Source organism: Tubulanus polymorphus, chromosome 1 (assembly GCF_964204645.1).
Source record: "Tubulanus polymorphus chromosome 1, tnTubPoly1.2, whole genome shotgun sequence".
NCBI lineage: Eukaryota > Metazoa > Nemertea > Palaeonemertea > Tubulaniformes > Tubulanidae > Tubulanus > Tubulanus polymorphus.
This window is the reverse complement of record NC_134025.1, coordinates 28,578,959-28,593,938: the sequence shown is the minus strand read 5'-3', so window position 1 is coordinate 28,593,938 and position 14,980 is coordinate 28,578,959. Positions and strand designations below refer to the sequence as shown.

General features: G+C 36.4%; 2 protein-coding genes across 3 annotated transcripts; one reads left to right on the top strand and one right to left on the bottom strand.

Annotated features, from left to right (window-relative positions):
• Positions 1-46: 46 nt before the first annotated feature.
• Positions 47-4,143, bottom strand: LOC141898357 (homogentisate 1,2-dioxygenase-like). The gene is made up of 15 exons (XM_074784249.1): positions 4,068-4,143; positions 3,794-3,865; positions 3,504-3,698; positions 3,257-3,313; positions 3,079-3,170; positions 2,965-2,999; positions 2,806-2,885; positions 2,629-2,728; positions 2,417-2,535; positions 2,234-2,338; positions 2,029-2,155; positions 1,902-1,954; positions 1,665-1,793; positions 1,291-1,427; positions 47-860 (listed from the first exon to the last, which is right to left on the bottom strand). Exons 1-15 carry the CDS (start codon positions 4,116-4,118, stop codon positions 845-847), a joined length of 1,368 nt encoding a protein of 455 aa, XP_074640350.1. The 5' UTR covers positions 4,119-4,143; the 3' UTR covers positions 47-844.
• A 235-nt stretch (positions 4,144-4,378) lies between these two features.
• Positions 4,379-14,827, top strand: LOC141898202 (mitogen-activated protein kinase kinase kinase 15-like). 2 transcript variants are annotated; one of them, XM_074784137.1, is made up of 36 exons: positions 4,379-4,475; positions 6,009-6,128; positions 6,210-6,432; positions 6,706-6,866; positions 6,959-7,034; positions 7,464-7,556; positions 7,665-7,771; positions 7,864-7,912; positions 8,000-8,121; positions 8,203-8,315; positions 8,396-8,555; positions 8,633-8,723; positions 8,807-8,878; positions 8,952-9,023; positions 9,093-9,181; positions 9,258-9,353; positions 9,436-9,517; positions 9,602-9,735; positions 9,814-9,941; positions 10,033-10,136; positions 10,218-10,356; positions 10,434-10,495; positions 10,567-10,632; positions 10,719-10,819; positions 10,912-10,983; positions 11,066-11,124; positions 11,213-11,291; positions 12,330-12,534; positions 12,618-12,696; positions 13,000-13,079; positions 13,166-13,271; positions 13,508-13,676; positions 14,014-14,106; positions 14,181-14,245; positions 14,335-14,417; positions 14,497-14,827. In XM_074784137.1, the coding sequence occupies exons 2-36, from the start codon at positions 6,040-6,042 to the stop codon at positions 14,632-14,634; spliced, it is 3,657 nt and encodes a 1,218-aa protein (XP_074640238.1). In that variant the 5' UTR covers positions 4,379-4,475; positions 6,009-6,039; the 3' UTR covers positions 14,635-14,827. The 2 variants fall into 2 exon arrangements, with proteins under 2 accessions (XP_074640238.1, XP_074640160.1); XM_074784059.1 differs by having other exon boundaries at positions 12,255-12,534.
• Positions 14,828-14,980: the final 153 nt, after the last annotated feature.

Below are 14,980 nucleotides of genomic sequence, written 5' to 3'. Positions count from 1 at the left end.
ATAAGAAAGAAGACAAAAACAACAAAAAACAAAAACTATTTTCATCATGATTTTTATTCAGCCTTTTAGCTACATACTACGTACTATGTAGTAATTAGGCCAAAAAAATTGATACCTTGTTTCTCCGCTCTGCTGAGCTTAAATGTTGACCCGGCCGGCCGCCTATCTACCCTATACATTACTTTTTTTAAAATCGTGATCAATTTCACCATAACAGACCCGGCCGCTATAGAAATGAACTGTTTATAAATTTTATCATATTTTACAAAAATGACCCGGCCGCTGCGGAGAAACAAGGTATCATTTTTGTTTAGCCTTAAATGTGCGTATGAAACGCACAAGTCACTTGGATATCAGCACACAAAATCCGTATAATGTATAGACTCACATAGATTATAATTAACAAGCACAGACTAGTGAACTCTCTAACCCATCACCGCTATAACATGCCTGCAAACCAAGGGTTAAAATATAAGATCATCTTGTCAAATTATTATAGTTTACGTAGCAGAAGTGAACACACCGGTCGGAAAGCGTTAAACCATTAACATGAACAGTATTGAGATCAGACTATAATAAAGTATCCCCAGCATTTGAGTTGTAATATTCTTAAAATATTGCATTTTATCGGAATTAATACTGTACGATTTATATGAGTTGAGCAGTTTTTTTAAAACCTCGCAGTTATATATGTATGAATATGTACATAACCATGGAATGTTCGATACAGATCTGTAATTTAAAACTACATTTTACATCCGTCGCAATGGAGCACATGAACGTGTGTGAAAGATCTACTTTAGGAGAAACCACTTGAAATCATCCGCCTTCGATTGACTGGTGATTATTTCTCACCTTCTCTGAAAACATGAACATGAAAATTGTGATTAAATACTGTACTCAGAGTGACATATCTCATACAATGGTTTATTTTTGCTACATATCCTATAAGCGTAGTGTTGATTCTTTTGATCTTAAAATAGGGATCGTCCCTGTTATCTATTTGATTGGTATAGATTCGGATTGGTTTGCTTTGATTTGGTGTCACTTACAAACCCACCACACTTGCCGGGAGCGAAACAAGGGGTTTCATTTTTAAATCGTAAATCAAAGCACAGATAAAGTTGCGTGATCAGTTCTGGTTGATTGCAACAATCTCCCAACCAGCCTGAACTAGCAAGCGACTGGTTGGGGTTATTTTGTTGGTTGCCTTATTTAGTAAATCAAGATTTGGAAATAACTGTACTAGAAGTGTTGAAGACAATATTGTGATACAATGGTTTTACTTACTGGTCCGGTGTCCATTTAGGATCAAAGTTTTTCTTCAATCCTTGCCAACATTTATAATACTCATAATCGACCTTATCACAAGCTTCATTTCCCCACTTAGTTACGGCCATATTGTACGATGATTCGAACATAAACGACTGGAAAATAAAAACCATTCTGAACTACACGTACCGGATTTAACAATATATCAGTAAATAAATGGAGACTTTCGCGTGCAATCAGGAATTCATCAGAGATATTTTCAATTGAAAATGAACTACAAAAACCAGACAAGATATTTCAAGCATAAAACGGCACACTTTCATCAAGTCATCATCAAAACTTCACGCTAAAATATTGAATGTGTGGAAGTGGTTTACGGCTACAGCACGTACCATAGTTCCATCAGCAACTCGTATAGGTTTCAACTCCTCATTGGTCGCCTTCTCGAAGCAATCAACATCGGGACCATGTGGAGTCATCATACTGTGTAAAGACGCGCCACCCGGCTTAAAACCACCTTCCTACAAAAACAGCAATATTATCATCACTCTTTAATAATAAGCACATTGGTGAAAACGTTTCCTTTCAATTTCCTATCAAAATATATGACGTTTACTCAAAATGGTTACCTTTGCTTCATAGCTTCCAGTGATAAGACCCATGAATTCGCTCATGCAGTTTCCTAAAAAGAAACGATCACCTCTTACAAACACATCATTTTTCGAATGAAGAATATTAGGGAAAATTGTCACTCACTGTGATAATACGGGGGTCTGAATGTATGATCCTGTACGGCATATCTGGGTGGGAAAATCACGAAATCAGCGACAGCCACACCAGGTTTGTTAGATGGACAAGTCAACACAGTGAATATGGATGGATCCTATAATAAACACAGTGTCAACAAAATATCAATAACTTTTCATACGTTGTTACACAGATAGCTTCGACGAATACTTACACAATGATCAAATGATGTAGCGTTAACGACCATGAAGTTGCTTAAGTCGTACTTGTATGGAGCGTAGTTTCCATGCCAGGCAACCACATCAAATGGAGAATGATCCTGGAATAGAAGCAAAATCAGTGAGAATGAATTTGGTTATGTCTTCTAGTAAACCGAATCTAGCCTGTTTTGTAATACCTGTTCGCACATGAAAAGAACTCCCTGGAATTTACTGATGATGGTGTACTGTCCTTCGCGATCTTCATACCAGGCGATAGGGGTGAGGAAATCACGTGGATTCGCGAGACCATTTGCACCTACCGAAGGAGAATAGGATAAAATACTTTAGCAAAACATACACGGGTAACTCTAAGAAGCGAAAAAATAAATCTATCAAACTTATATCTAACCTATTGGTCCTAAATTAGGCAATTCGAAGTGTCCATCGAATACTTCCAGAATGTAGCCTCGAGATGGTCCTGTTATGTCGACAGAGAATCTTATTCCTTGCTGTAAAGGATTAACTATATTTGAATTGAACAGTCAGCTATGTAAATCCTGTTATTCATCGGACATAATTTTTTTACCTGAATGACACAAATTTCTCCAGGAGCAACTTTCATTTTTCCGAATTCCGTTGTCATCAATAATGGTCCTTGCTGGGGAACTATTGACAACAATTAAAATCCTATAAATTAACACAATCAAAACTAGACTCGATTTCATGAAATCATAAAAGTACATACCAATCAGCATATCGCCATCTGAGTTGTAATAAGCCCTGAAAACAATGCAAATAAACAAATGTATCTGATTTAAAGCCTTTTTGCAAGTGATTTTTATCCGATATTAGAACATACTTGTTTGTCATGTTGCTGTTACATGTATAAATATGGCAACCGACACCAGTTCGAATTCTTGGATCGCCCGAACCACAAATTGTAGACATTCCCTTTAGATGAAAGAAATACATCACATTCAGTATGACATTTCATACTAGCGATGAATCAAAATAAATAATTTAAACATATTCAGTACCTCGATGAAATCAACTTTCTTCTCGATCTTCGGAATATCGAATGGAAGCCACCTCAACTATTAAACAAAAGTAAAGAATTCTAATTCAATTGATATCATTCATAATTATAATTTGAAAAGTTTCATCAGATTCAGGACCCAATTCCTAATGAGAGTTTGTATTCGACCATTAGATTTAGCTTAGCTTATTGAAAATGAACAAATGAAACTCAAAAGTCAAATACTTGACCTAGGACTTTAAAATTACCTGGTTTGGATTGGGGTAGTCATCCAAGAAATCGTTGGTGTAATTTCCCTGTCTGACTCTTTTAAATGGTCTGTGACAAACCGATGGTTTGATGCGATATAACCAACTACGTCTATTTGTAGTTCTCGGAGCTGTGAATGCTGATCCTGACAACTGCTCGCAATACAATCCGTAAGGACATTTCTGAGGATTATTCTGTAATTGATACAGCAGTTTTCAACTTCAACTCAATCAAGCACCAAGAAATATAGAGGTGAATCTGTCAAATCTGTACAATCATACATTCTCACCTGGCCTTTTGGCAGGGCACCAGGGCATCTAGGGTCTTCACTGGCAAATTCATTGCCAAACCCTGACATGTACTGAAAAAAAAATTCGTAAGATTGTCAAATGATGTACAACCCGGTAGGAACTAACCCAGCGGCTAACCGAATTGACCTCTACTGCGCTAACTTGATCGTCATAAAACGATTAGAATCGAATGAATTGAGAATTATCGAATCTCGTGTATAGTATTGAAATTAGAACAAGTTAATGAACATATGACAGAAATGAGAAATTAACCTTCAAAACGTCGTTAAAACTCATATTTATATCTTGTAGAACGTCAAACATAGAACCCGGAAGTACACCCGGAAGTTTGGCCTATTCGATTGCCTCAATCCTTTTCTTACCCAAAGCATATCTCTGCTACAGCGAACTAACGGATTACCCCAATTCCAACAACTTCTCGGATACGATTCCCCTCCTTTCTTCTTTCCGCTTAGAAACGAATTATTTGATACACCGTAAGGTGTCTGAAATAAAAATAACGAGACTCCGGTATTCAATGGTAAGCGAGTGTTTCAAACCACCAGGGGGTGCTGTTGTTTGACGTACTGTCAAAAATAAATCACAAATGTGTAGAATTATCTGCCGTGAAATGTACTTATTGTGCTCGATTGTGCGCGTTATTTAACTTTTTTGAATTTTGTACGTATTGAATTTGTTCTTCCCTGCCATGATATAGGCCTTCAACTACCATGTCCATACCACCCACGTCCCCAGGGGCTTGTCACAATTTGATGGAGGATGGATGATACCACTACCATTATCGTTTATCCCTGATACTGGTATCAACTATCCTCCATCAAATTGTGACAAGCCCCTGTGCCCACGTCCACAGTTTTTTTGGCAATTTCCCCACTCACTACCCCGGCCCGGGCCTCTACTACTCAAATCAAGTCCTATCCTACTTATCTGTGGCTGCTACACCACCACAGCCAGCCACATCACTCAAAAATAGCACAGTGGCTTGTCATGATCCAAAATCAAAGGATTTAGTATTACAGGATCCGTAGGACCCACCACGACATGACAGATAGCCTATGCATGGTATGCATGGCTTATGGGTTCATTTAGACCCAAGGATTTTGCAATGAATATTTTTCATTTTGGACCCTTGGCTTTTGTGAAAAGTCCCTGTGTGTACCGTCCTTATGTCTAGGCATGGGCTCTAGCCCTAGAGACAATAACCGGACTGTGGTTGAATGTTAAATGCACAGGGACCTGACACATCCTAGGTAGGCCTACTATATAAAAAGACTTTATATATAGTACCTAGGATGCTGGGGTCAAAAACGTTTCATGTCAGGTCCCTGTGGTTTAATGTCACAGTTAGATATGTTCACTAGCCCTACCGACTAGCTATAATCTCTGATTATTTAAGATTACCATCAAATGTAGGTGATAAGTTATAACGTTATATCATGATAAAACTCACCGTTTGATTTGAATCTGTAAAATCCCAGCCGTCTGGTTGTTCTAGTAGTTTATAACTGATATAATCCAAAATTGATGGATCCTTCTCTTCTTTCGGTGGTTCCTCAGCGGGTGGTTCTTCTTTGCGTTCGACTTTTGGACTGTTCTTCGGTGAAAATATATTGAAAAGCGAAGACATTACTCAAATATTTGTGTCATTGAAAGCTTTTTGAAATACAGAGTTTTTTTTTCGAGTAAAGAATTAGTCCGACACCGTCATTGCGGCTGATATATGTAACTTCAACTGACCAGATGGTGTTAGGTTTGATAACAAAATGCGAATTTCTATTTATAGGAAATCAATGATCCGCTAGTTCTAAACAAATGTTTTACATTGCGCTGTATATGTGTATGTAATCTATGTTTTGTTTTGGTTGTGTTCGGAAAAAGTACCTATAGGCAGTTCACGAGGAAAACTGGCCTGTTTCATTTTCAAATGACGTATAAAATCATAAAAAAGCTCATCCATTTATTCATGGACTAATCTCACTGTTTTTGTATACACAATTGACAGGAGACTAAGTATCGCTATTTACAGTCAAACTTGCTTAGGTCGGTATCAGATAAGTCATCGTCTTTTATGCAAATAAACGATATCATAACTATGAAGACTTGGCCAGTTTGACTGTACTATAAAAATGTTCTCTCTCCTGATATGATTACCGGTATCTGATATGGGTTGATGTCATGTATTTCTAATTACAGATGAATGTAATGTGTTCACAGTGAAACAATCATGAAGGTGGTTAGTGTGATTGATGTAAATTGTACGTCTAATGGCGCAAAGAAAGTGGCTTATCAGGATCTCGAAAAAGTCTGTACTGGGTAGGTATATAGATCGTCTTAATTCATTGTATGAAATGAACAAAACGCGATCTTGAATCATCTCTAAATTTCCCATTTTAGGATGAAATTGGAACTTGAACGGATTTGCTTTGAAAAACTTGATTTCGGAGAGACAGATTTTCTAGATAAATTCTACAATGCCGATGTAGCTGTCGTTGATATATCAATTCAAGTACAACAGGCGTCATTGTTTTACCACATCGGAGTTCGTGAAAGTATGGGAATGACTGATAACATCATCTTATACCACGACACTGATCCTGATATTACCAAAGTCCTGAAGGTTGGCATTGTTACAAAATTGGATCAAGGATGGGTTAACAATTGCAGAATCGAAGTAAAGCTTAGAAAGAATTTTCACTAAAATCTTTGAGCCATTTTCAAAACTAAAAAAAATTTTGAAAATTGCTCATAGAATTGAGACAAAACCTCAATTATTTCTTAGTTTTACTTCATAATCATGGGGTCTTTTCAAGAAAATTAAACGGTCACTTGTCTATGGAAACGAAAATTGCAGAATTGATTGGTTTGAACATATATTTGTATTTCTTTCTAGCTCTCCTGCAGTTACAAAGATAATTTCATACCGTACAAACTCGATAGTGAGAAAAATGAATGCGTTGTGCACGATCCTTGTGCCACTGCTGCATCAAAATCAGGCACATTGTTGACTCATTTACTGAAAAAAGGTCTCAAAGACATTGAAAAGGATTCAAGGTAACAAACTTTATGGTGGATATAGAAGATTCATGTATATGTCGAATATGATTAGCTTCGTGTAACCAATTCCACACTTTTTGTATTTTCAGTGTGCACATTAAAGAAAAATTTCTGGCAGATTTAAGAAAGGCCAGACAAACACACACCGGAGAAGAATTGAAAAGGGTTTGGCCCATTTATTTCTATCTATTTTATCGGCTTCTCTAAATTCGGTCATCAAATATTGAAATTCCTAACGGGCAATTATTTTAATAAGTATCGTTAATTGATCAGCTAGTATGTATCTATGCAAAAACAGCTGCTGAAATTGTTTCCACGCTATGTCAATCTGTAGATTGATTTCTGGCATTAATTTTTGGGGTTTGCAACTGATAATAGAATAGCCACATTGAAGAATAGATAAAATAATGAGAATAGATCCAATCTATACCAGTTTAAATGACTAAAAACGAAAATTATTTATTAATTTAATAAATTAAAAGACATTTCTGACTCTCTAAAGACCATCGTCAGGAGTGGAGCTTTATTTTTACATGAAAGCTTTATTTTTATTCAAACATTTGACGCATCTTATTCTAATGAGTCTTATTTCAGGTATTACATACCATGAAAATTCGTTTAGACGACCCCCAGCTTTTATCCGGTGATGTCGTCGTTAATATGTTGATTTCATATCGAGATGTTCAGGTAGTTACTTGTAGAAACAAATGATGAAAAAGTAGAACGAGAATCATTCGTAAGATAACCACAACAGACTTCACCCCTCTCTATTTAACATGTGTGTGATACTTGCAGGATTACGACGCTATGGTTAAGTTAGTAGATGACCTCTCATCTTTACCGGCTGAAAAAATAACTAATACAATAGCTGTACAGCATTTATACGCTTTTGCTTTAAACAGGTACTTACTAATAATCATAATGTAGATGAAAATCATTCCTAAACGAGGAACGTTCACACTCACGATGGTCTTCGTTTTCAATCTATTTTTAGGCGCAATAAAGAAGGAGATCGGGACAAAGCTTTAAGCGTTATACTTTACGTAAGATTACATTGTATAATTCGTATGGTCTGAAAACTAGCATGCTGATACTGAAATATACTTGATCATGTAATTTTTTCTGTTAAGGCGATTGAGTTATCGGAAAAACCAGTGCCCGATATGTTGTGTTTGTGCGGTCGCATTTATAAGGATAAATTTGTCGAGTCGAAATACACCGATAAAGAAATGAGAGATAAAGCCATCGAATGGTAAATCATCGACTACTGGTTACGATCTCTCTGTTCTGTGTGATAATGAAAATCATTTAAGCTTAATTCCGTTGTTTTTAGGTACCGAAAAGGCTTCGAAATACAACCGAATGAATACGCCGGTATCAATCTGGCAACATTGCTCGTTATTTCTGGAGAAGAGTTGTCGAAATCAACAGAGTTGCAGAGAATCGGTGAGTGACCGTTAACCCGACTCAACTATCCTTGCTTAATGATGATAAATGATGGAGAAACTTTTGAACTTCCGTTTCAGGAATGATTTTGAACAATCTAATCGGTAGAAAAGGCAGTTTACAATCGTTACAGGACTATTGGGACATCGCTACATTCTTTGAAATAAGTGTCCTCGCAGAGAACTACGGTAAAGCAATACAGGCAGCTGAATGTATGTTCAAACTCGAGCCGCCCATGTGGTATGTGTTATTTGACGCTTCGAATATCATGTGACGGTTTACCTGTGTTTTACCGCGCTGTCTCATTCTTATCGAAGGTATCTGAAATCTACAGTAAATAACATCCAGTTGATAACAGAGTACAGAAAAACAAAAACTCCAGAAGGAAGCATTAATAAAGATAAATGTGTGAGTGACAGTGATTTTCCCGCTGTATCTAGTTACATTTTAAGCTGCTCTAAAATTATTTCATGTCAATATTTCGATTTTAGCTGTTTGATTTTTGGATGGAATTTTTCATCGAAGCCACGAAGGAGTTGGAGCTTTCAGGAAGCTATTTTCCAGTAAGTATGATATAATGGAGCTTACATTTCATCCTCTCAACTATCTTCCATTATTTATCACTTTCTGTATTAGGTATTGGTATTAGAGCCGAACAAAGTATTTATGCCAAGTAATATTCAAATAAACTCAGCCGGAGATGAACAAGTAAGTGAGGAATATAGGTTTGAGAAATGAACCTATTGATATTCTATGATTCTCTTCTTTATATTTTAGTCAGTTATGTTGTGGCATATCTGTCCAGATCCCGATGATAAGAAACCTCACCAGTGGCGTTTTACGGACAGCCAAATTAAGAATGTCAGGTAAAATCAGATTTTGTCCTGAAAATTTCAAAATATGCAGACCTTTATTTCTAACACATTTCTATACTTGTTTCAGTCTTTATAAAAGGGATGATCGTGCCATATTCTTATATGTTGAGCAGAATTCGGATGATTTTCAGATTTATTTCTCCTCCGAAGCTCAGAGGCAACTGTAAGTCCGATACTCATTCATCAAAAGTCAGAACTATTGGCCTGTAATGTATAGTAGTTGGAGAATTGAATTTGTGTTGTAGGTTTTTTGCCCAAGTTCTAGAAATGATTGATGAACAGGATGCAGTAGATCTTGATGTAGACTACGGTTCTGGTGACATACAGGTAAGTCCGGTATAAAGAAATCGTACTGTATTTCGAATTGCTTTCATTTGTTAAAACATCTCTCATTTCACGTGTTCCATGTAGTATGAATATGAGTATGATGAAAAAGGCGATCGCTGGGAACTCGGACGCGGAACTTATGGCAGAGTTTACGCGGCCAGAGATGTAAATACGCAGATACGAATTGCTATCAAAGAAGTGCCAGAATCATTGCTAGAGTATGTTGTGTGCGCTATCAGTTTCAGTCATTTCATATTTACGGTAGACATTTTCTGATCTCTGCTCTTGATTTTCAGGGATGTCCAACCTCTGCATGAGGAGATTAAGCTACACTCGAGACTGCATCATAAGAATATAGTCAAATATCTGGGAAGCGCCAGTAAAAATGGGTTCTTTCAAATATTTATGGAACAAGTTCCAGGAGGTCAGTGTGCAATCCATAAATCTCGCAATTTCATTATCAAGCAGATATTTGGAGAATTCGTGATAGATTCTTTTTGGATTCTAATTTTCAGGAAGTCTATCAGCTTTATTGCGTTCTATGTGGGGTCCATTAAAAGACAACGAAGCAACGATAGCTTATTACACAGCGCAAATCATCGAAGGGCTTCAGTATTTGGTTTGTAAAGCTTCATTTATTTCATACCGATTTAGATACGTTTCAAGTTTTTGAGGTCGCATTTTGTCATGGTTTTTGTAGCACGACAACAAAATAGTACATCGCGATATTAAAGGAGATAACGTTCTAGTCAATACTTACAGCGGAATTCTTAAAATATCTGATTTCGGAACGTCAAAACGTCTGTGTGGAATCAACCATGCAGCTGAAACATTTGCTGGTGAGTATCCGTCATCTTGAAAATATAGCAATCCATCTAGAAATATACAATATTACTGATTTCGGGTTTAATTCCAGGCACATTACAGTATATGGCTCCAGAAGTGATTGATAAAGGAGCAAGAGGCTATGGACCACCTGTAAGTGACGGGTTTTATTTACACGACAAATTCCTGTTTCAAATTAATGAATTTCATTGTATATTCTTTAGGCTGATATTTGGTCACTAGGCTGTACTGTGGTGGAAATGGCAACTGGCAAACCTCCATTTGTAGAGGTAAATTCTTATGATATCAGTGAAACTGTTTGTAAAGAACAGTTGATACGTCGTGTGAGCCTGATTTGCATTTGCTTCGTTTTTAGCTCGGTATTCCCCAGGCAGCTATGTTCAGGGTCGGGTTCTACAAGGAACATCCAGAAATCCCCGAATGTATGTCCGATAAAGCTAAAGCTTTCATTCTAAGGTACCGGTAGCCAGTTATTTTTCTTCACCTGTTTGTAAAATCCGTGTTTGTATAGGATGCGATGGTATTTCGTATGTGTTTTCTATAAATAGGTGCTTCGAACCGGATCCCGATAGAAGAGCGACGGTTGCTGATCTATTGGATGACGCCTTCGTCAGAGATTTGTAAGCGATTGTTCAGTGTGAAGACAGTAATAAGAACTACATTCTGCAGTTCATATATATATTGTATTATAATCAATTTCAGCACGTCTAAAAGATCAAAGAAAAAGAAAACGCAAACTGAATACAACCGTAGTATATCAGGTATTGTTTCACACTGAGATTCACCTGAACTTCATCTTTGAAATAACTGCCAGTAAAATAACCATTTTTTCCGCCGTCATTAATTCAGTTCCGTATGGAAGTTTAACCCCGACGAGCCCGGAAAAAGATTTCGATTCACCGCTGCGATCTCCTCCCATTCTAGAAAGGTAAATGGAGAGAACAATTCCGCTTATTCTGCCGAATTTTGAGAAACAATTCTATGAAAAAATGCTGATAAATATGTTTTTCTTTTGATAAAACAATTGATATATCTAGTGATTGATAGCTATATTGGTGTTCCCAGTGATTTAGTGGTTGCATACGTATCGAAATATTATCTGTGGCATGATTTTCTAAATCGTAGTTATTGGTTAAAATACGTTATTCTACTAACATTAATAAAATGTCACGAGAAATCAATATACGTAAATCACTATTCATTTTGATTAATGCAGTACCATATATATACATATCACATGTTCTGATTAATCCAAAATTTGATATTTTTTTCAAATTGCAATTTTTGACTTGTTAGACCATCCTACTAAGTCACATTTTAGAGTGATTAAGGTACTGTTTTTGCCTCCCACTGAAAAGTATAATGTTCTAATCCAGCCATTCATTCGTTGAAATTTTTGTTTACCTTGTGTTTGTAGTTCGTATTTATCCTTGTTTTCATTCAATTATCGTTGTTTCAACTTACGTATTAACACATATTTAGAAATATTGACTTTTTACGATCATTCACAACTCGCATTCTCTCAAATAACTCATTACAAATACATCGTTAGATATCTATGTTAATTGTGTGTGTATTTGTTGTAGATATTCTGTTGTATTGACACAATGATATTCGTTGGGTTTTTGGGCCTTCGGTTTTCACCTATTTTCAAATAATAATCTATTCATCGTGGGTTTTAAAGGTTGCTTAATTTCCTGCTTAATAATTTCAATAATTCACCAGTGGTTTTCACTAGAATTCAATCATGTTTTTTTTCCAGCTTCTTTCATGGTCTTATATTACTCACTAATACCTCTGCATGACGCATGTTTGTCTATGTGTTGATTTTCTATTTATTTAATTACGGTGTTGGTCGCACGCTGAATTTTTGCGATATAAATATTTTCAGTGGGAGGTTTCCAAATTCTGCTAGTTCTCAATCACTACATTTGCATATGAATACATCTTACTCCTCAATCGGCAGCAATCCACAGACTCCGGAGTCGGACTGCGGTTTAGATCGCAGTAGAACGGGAAGTACCGGCTCGAAAAGAGGTTTCTATTTGCTACGTAAGGACTCCGAGCGTCGGTTGACGTTGGTGCAGATCATGACAAAGGATGAAGAGGATATTTTGGATATTTGGTATCAATTTCTACAACGAGATCTCAATTCACCGAGTATAACAAAGGTGAGGTTTAAATACTCGGATGTGCGTCCATGTATTCCGCACCAATGAGGAGGTTATGAATCTTACATTCTGTCTCGTTGAAGGTTCACCTGAAAACATTACTCGCGGGATTCAAAGAATTGATTAAAGATCAAAATCGCCAAGCTCTAGCTAATGCTATAGGTAAATACACCATCTTGCATATTCCATACGTACTGAGGTAATACAGTCAACATCGGACAAACATGTGCTTGCAAAATAAGTATAAATTATGTCGAAGTTGATACTCGGGAAAAATTAGATACGAAATCAGAAAATATGTGTCATTTACAATTTATGTTAGTCAAAAGTCTGATGTATATCATCGCTATTCACTTTTCTTTTGAAACCAGATCCGGCTGAAGCATCAGGTTTTCATCATACATTGTTAAATAAAATCGTATCCGATTACAGATTTTACTTTGAATATACCGGTGTATCTTACAGGAACCATCAAAGAAGAGGTCGAGTTCGATATGTCGACACTCAACGAAGTTCAAATGAGTTGCTACGTTTTTCAAGAAACTGTAAGTTAACGGTTTCACTCTGATTCACTGTTTAAATACTGAGTATTTCTTGCTGGTGAAGAATAATATGAAACATATATTTTTAGATTCAAGTTGTGCTTAAGCAGCAGAATATACAACCGCATTGGGTATTTGCGCTTGATAACTTCCTGCGCCAGGCTGTACAATCTGCTATAACGATTCTATCTCCTGGTAAAGTATAGCCATATAATTGATATATTCATCATATCTAAGAAGTTATTTTAATTCTGTGGTTCTTGGATTTCCTTTTACAAAAAGTAGAAAATTGCCGGAGGACATGTTTGTCAGATTATAAGAATTTTCTGGAGAATGCCTACAATCCCCCTTTAGTTTGCTTCAGGCCCTCAGCGCCGTAACCCGAAGAATATGTCCCTGATAATGAATGTTGTATTGTATTAACACAATAGAACTCGGTGCTCATATTGCTGGTAATCAGCGACAAGAAGAAGAAGGTTCAACGTCTGGTGTTTCTACCGTCAACTCGATGAGGTCACAACACACCCAAGGCCAGTACGATCGTGAGGTTATACATCATCTTCAAACTGAGATTAGAGATCTCGAAAAGGAGAATAAACGGTAATTATACACCCGGTATTGCTCGATTCTACAGGGTGACCCCATTTACAAAATCCCCGAGTTTTGTCTTATTATTATAACACAAAATTCCCTGAATGAATCATCAAATGATTGGAGAAATTTCCTGTTACAATTTATTCATTTTTCATCAATCTGGTATTGATGAATAAATTAACGTTCAATAGCATCTGAATTAGCATCTGAGTTTTCTTCATGGTTTTTGGCAAAATTTATGAAATTCCCTTGTAGATTTTTCTGATTCCCTGAGTTTTTCAGGTCAGTGGCCACTCTGTACTACTACATGTATCTTATCAGATCTACCGGTATTCATTTACAGGTTATTGGAACATCTGTTAGAATCTCAAATTGCTTATAAAGAATTATTGAAAAGTAATATTGAAGAGAAAACCCTTCTCACTCAACACATGAGGTATGAAACAAACAAGAGTTCATTATACGATGTATTCGATAAGAAGTGTTATATTGTTATGAATGATTTTTCAGATTAACTAATATGAACACAGCTGCTGGATCAGATTTAGTCGAAGGTGCTTGCGCTCAACCAAAAGGTGAATGAAGAATTCTGTAATACCAGACTGAAAAAATTGATAAAACATCTTTACTAATGTTGGTCTTCTATTTCTATTTGATTGTTCAGTTTATAACACCACACAAACTGCAGATGAGGAATTAGTCAAATGGTTGAAGAATCTTAACATCGACGAAGATACAATACAAAAGGTATATATTTCGGGCGATTTATTTTACTTTACCTAAATCATCAGTTTATACTCAGTAGCCTGTGTTTTGTATTCGACAGTTTGTAATGGAAGAGTACGATCTGCCTACCGTCCTGGAGGTGATGACGAGGGAAGATTTACGTAGAATGGACATCAGAGGAGGACCTCAGTGTCGCATCTGGCGAGTTTTAGAGATTCACAGAAATCAAAACAAGTGAATGTGCGAGATATATTAAACATTGTTATATGTTATTGAATGTAATTTTCTACCATGTCTCTGAATACATCAGCAGCTGAATGTATTATGTTTTAAATTTCAGACTATTCACTTGTTACATATCATCATGTTTATAAAATGCGCTATAGATTGAGCTATTGTACAAACGTTTAAATAAAAACTGGTTAGATAAAGTACGAATATCTATCGTTTCATTCAATCATTGTCTTGTATCTATCCCGCAGATCCTATTTACATCATGGATTCAGAGGATTTCATCCCTTATCCCACACTGTTAGTGGAACACCTAGACACGAAGCAAATACAAGACGAGGAATGCGGAAAAA